General features: G+C 47.3%; 1 protein-coding gene across 3 annotated transcripts in view; it reads left to right on the top strand.

The window, feature by feature from the left end:
- The window catches only part of LOC134463655 (receptor-type tyrosine-protein phosphatase beta-like), a 97,564-nt gene that overhangs the window by 81,370 nt on the left and 11,194 nt on the right, over nucleotides 1–5,000 (top strand). For all 3 annotated transcript variants that reach the window (XM_063216853.1, XM_063216852.1, XM_063216851.1), the window contains 3 exons: nucleotides 630–764; nucleotides 2,723–2,845; nucleotides 4,653–4,816. In XM_063216853.1, the coding sequence (XP_063072923.1) occupies nucleotides 630–764; nucleotides 2,723–2,845; nucleotides 4,653–4,816 (422 nt within the window). The remainder of the gene's footprint in view (nucleotides 1–629; nucleotides 765–2,722; nucleotides 2,846–4,652; nucleotides 4,817–5,000) is intronic.

Here is a 5,000-nt window from a genome sequence, read left to right as displayed (position 1 = left end):
CACACATGCACGCACCCACACAACCAGGAACACATGCACAGGAACATGAGGACCTACATGGGTCCTCATTTATAATACTGCGTAGAACCCTCCGTGAACATATGTGTGTGTGTGCGTGTGTGTGAGTGTGTGTGTGTGTGTGTGTGTGTGTGTGTGTGTGTGTGTGTGTGTGTGTGTGTGTGTGTGTGTTCTTATAGGGTAACTTCCGTCATGAGTACATGGCGACTCAGGGCCCAATGCCTCCCTCTATCTGTGTGTTTAATATATGTATGTCTATGTGTGTGTGTGTGTGTGTGTGTGTGTGTGTGTGTGTTCTTATAGGGTAACAACTTCCGTCGTGAGTATGTGGCGACTCAGGGCCCAATGCCTCCCTCTATCTATGTGTTTACTGTTTGCGTGGTGTGTGTGTTTGTGTGTGTGCGCGCGCGTGTGTGCGTGTGTGTGTGTGTGTGCGCGCGCGTGTGTGTGCGCGTGTGTGCGCACGTGTGCGTGTGTGTGTGTGTGTGTCCTTATAGGGTAACAACTTCCGTCTTTAGTACATGGCGACTGCCTCACTCTATCTGTGTGTTTACTGTTTGCGTGTGTGTGTGTGTGTGTGTGTGTGTGTGTGTGTGTGTGTGTTCTTATAGGGAAACAACTTCCGTCGTGAGTACATGGCGACTCAGGGCCCGCTGCCTGGTACCAAGGAGGACTTCTGGCGGATGGTGTGGGAGCAGAACGTGCACAACATCGTCATGGTTACCCAGTGCGTGGAGAAGGGACGGGTAAGTTGGAGGCATCTCGCAACACCTCCTCTCATGCTTAGCTGCTCATGAATAGCACCCACACACACACACGCATGTCGCACACACGCACGCACAAGCACACGCACACGCACGTCGCACACACACACACACCCACACAGACCAATCACCAGACACACACACACACCCAGGAAACCAGATATACATATACATACACATACACGCACGCATGCCCACACACACATCAATCATCAGACATACATACACACACACACACATACGCACGCACACACACACACCAGACACTCACACACACGCACAGACGAGCATCTATCACCAGACATACATACGTAAACACACACACACACACACACACACACACACACACACACACACACACACACACACACACACACACACACACACACACACACACACACGCCTCTATACACACATCCCAACGTCCCTCTGTTGCCTTGGTGATGATAAAGTGTAGACTAAAAGATAGCAAGAAGGAGAGGACAGAAAAGTGTTGAACCCTGATAGTTTCTCAGAAAGAAAGAAAGAAAGAAAGAAAGAAAGAAAGAAAGAAAGAAAGAAAGAAAGAAAGAAAGAAAGAAAGAAAGAAAGAAAGAAAGAGATGGCCCGGATTTGAACCTGCAGACCAAGTTATGAACCCTGATAGCATCTGAGAAAGAAAGAAAAAAAGAAAGAAAAAGAAAGAAAGAAAGAAAGAAAGAAAGAAAGAAAGAAAGAAAGAAAGAAAGACATGGCCCGAACGTGAACCTGTGGACCAAAAGATACCCAGAAGAAGGATAAAAAAAGAGAAAAATAAAGGAGCGTCTGAGAAAAAGAAAGAAAAAAAGAAAGGATGAGACCAGCGATGAGAGATGAAAGAGCCTTTCAGCCGGCAATGGCCCATGAAACACAGGGCACACACACACACACACACACACAGATACACACACACACACACACACACACACACACACACACACACACACACAGATACACACACACACACACACATGGCAATTACGCTCTTTTGACTCAGGCAGGCATGGCGTCACCCACACACACACACACACACACACACACACACACACACACACACACACACACACACACACACACACACACACACACACACACACACACACACACACACACACACACACACACATGAAACACAGGGCAATTACACTTTCTCATTCAGACTTGACGTCATCAGGCCAGCCTGTTAAGCCCTGTGCTCACACAGACACACGCACACGCACACGCACACGCACACGCACACGCACACGCACACGCACACGCACACGCACACGCACACGCACGCACGCACGCACGCACGCACGCACATGAACACACACACACACGCACACACACACACACGCACGCACATGAACACACACACACGCACGCACGCACATGAACACACACACACATGCACGCGAGCACATGAACACACACGCACGCACGCACATGAACACACACGCACGCACGCACGCACGCATGCACACACGCACACACACAGTCACCAGCATTTCAAAGAAGTGTAGCCTACCCTGTCTCTCTCCCTTGTCTTTCATATGCTTTCTTTTTTCTTTTTCGTTTTTTTTTCACATGTGCAAATTAACCGTTGACCTTTTGGGCGGAAACTCCCGCTTGCCCATGACTGCCCTCTGCTTCTCTCACTTTTATACCTCACTGCACCCCCCGACCCTCCCTCCAGGTGAAGTGGGATCAGAGCAGGAAGTACTATGGGGACCTGGTGGCCCAGATTCAATTGATTTGCAAATTTGTAACCATTGTCATCTCTCTCTCTCTATCTCTCTCTTCCTGTGTTGAATGGAAGGATCAACATCATGTCATAGTTCACAATAAAGAAGTGTTGAACATCTCTCTCTCTCTCTCTCTCTCTCTCTCTCTCTCTCTCTCTCTCTCTCTCTCTCTCTCTCTCTCTGCCGCTCCTCCAGGTGAAGTGTGATCACTACTGGCCGGAGAGCAGGGACCCTCTGTACTATGGGGACCTGGTGGTGCAGATGGCTACAGAGTCAGTGCTGCCCGAGTGGACCATCCGGGAGTTCAAGATCTGTTACGTGAGTGACCAGACTGCTATACTAGGGGCCCATTGTGTGCGTGTGTGTGTGTGCGTGCGTGCACATGTGTGTGTATGTTATTTTGTTTCAAGGGGCTGAATAATTGAATATACAGTCAAGGTGGCCAGTGGCAGAATTGGGGCCCCATTTCCAATTATGCCATAGTTATCTGTGAGCAAACTGGCATCAGGAAAAGGCATATTATTTCACGCTAGTGCATTCCACCTCTTGGTGCAACGGCTTTGCATGTTAAATCGTTCTCTACAATGTTGCAGAAAAGCAGTTTCACCACGTGATCAGAAGTAGTTTTCCTGCATCAGCGCCAAATTTCTATTGCTATTTCTACTTACACGAAAATACTAAGCTGTGCACCGGACCAAAACCATCCCTAACCCTGTCAGCAAAGCAACATTTCTGGCAGTTTACTTTTGCCAACAACAGCGATACAAGCAAGAAAAATAGCCAAATTGTGCCCAGACCAAAACCAACCCTAACCCCAACCTCTCACAGGGCATTGTAGAGCACGAGTTAACATGTCATTGTAGAGCACGAGCTAACAAGTCTTGGTGCACGCGATAGATGGTTCAAGTGGGCGTGTTATTCAAACTCAGTGGTATGATGCCATGTTGCTGTGAGCCCCTGCAGAGCTTTAACCCCCCTGAACTGTCCTGATATACCCCCACACCCTTCCAGCATCCCTGCAAACTTGTCATTTGGAGGGAGAGAGAGAGAGAGAGAGAGAGAGAGAGAGAGAGAGAGAGAGAGAGAGAGAGAGAGAGAGAGAAAACGAAAAGCAAAACCCTTTTTCTACTTTGTTCACTGATTCAGAAAATGACTAGACATATTGACTTTAATGATCTGACACTACTCTGTGGAGAGGAATAGGGATGAGAAGAGAGAAAGACTCTTTCCAGCGCTTGTACTGCTGACAAACTTGATAAGCTAAAACGTTCTAGATTCACGCAGCTCCCATCAGGGCCTGGGGTTTCTGGTTAGGAGGGATTAATATCCTGCGGGATATTTGATTGAAACAGAGTAGTCACAGACAGTCCATCTATACAGAGAGAGAGAGAGAGAGAGAGAGAGAGAGAGAGAGAGAGAGAGAGAGAGAGATAGAGAGAGATAGAGACGGAGGCTTTAATCATTTGGAAAAGTTTTTTGTTATCAGTATCAGTTATCTTTTCATGAAAAAACATATTCATATCATTTTGAATCTCCAAAAAAGTAAACTTAATTAGCTTGCAGCTCACTGGCAGAGGTGAACAGTTTGGTTGAGTGGATGCACTGAAATGTGTGTGAAGTGCTACGAGCGTGACGAGCGTGAGTGTCAGTGCTGTTGATTGAATGATGTTAGTGTGTGTAACGCATGCATGCAGGCACGTGTGTGTGTGTGTCTGTGTGTCTGTGAGTCTGTGAGTCTGTGTGCGTGTGCGGTGCGTGCGTGCATGCGTGCTTGCAAGCAAGTATATGTGTCCCAAATGCACAAGTGTTTGTGTACAGGTGTATCTGTGTAAGTGTGTGTATCTGTATATACAGCCGCGAACAAAATTGAGAGACCACTTCGAAATGTTCAGTTTTTCAGATTTTACTATGGATAGGTATGTGTTTGAGTTGAAACATTGTTATTTCATTCAATAAACTACTGACAACATTCCTCCAAGTTTCGAATGAACATAGTGTCATTTATTTGCATACATGCGTATGCATATCTGTAGGCTATATACAGTATCTTTGTATGTACACGTACATTCATTTTCCTGTGTATATTCTGGGTCTGATGGACATCTTTTGGGTATTATTTTCACAGGAGGGTCAGCTGGCATACCCGCGTGTGGTCCGACAGTTCCACTATACCGTGTGGCCCGACCATGGAGTACCTGAGACAACCCAGTCTCTCATCCAATACGTCCGCACCGTTCGAGACTACATTGACCGCGTACCCACCTCTGGACCTACAGTGGTGCACTGCAGGTAAACTGTGTGTGTGTGTGTGTGTGAGTGTGTTTGTGTGTGAGTGTGTGTGTGTGTGTGTGTGTGTGTGTGTGTGTGTGTGTGTGTGTGTGTGTGTGTGTGTGTGTGTGTGTGTGTGTGTGTGTGTGTGTGTGTGTGTGTGTGTGTGTGTGTGTGTGTGTGTGTGTGTGTGTGCGTGTGTGCG

This window comes from Engraulis encrasicolus, chromosome 15 (genome assembly GCF_034702125.1).
Source record: "Engraulis encrasicolus isolate BLACKSEA-1 chromosome 15, IST_EnEncr_1.0, whole genome shotgun sequence".
NCBI classification, from domain to species: Eukaryota; Metazoa; Chordata; class Actinopteri; order Clupeiformes; family Engraulidae; genus Engraulis; species Engraulis encrasicolus.
Note: the sequence above shows the minus strand (reverse complement) of the source record. Positions and strands in the feature narration are given on the sequence as shown.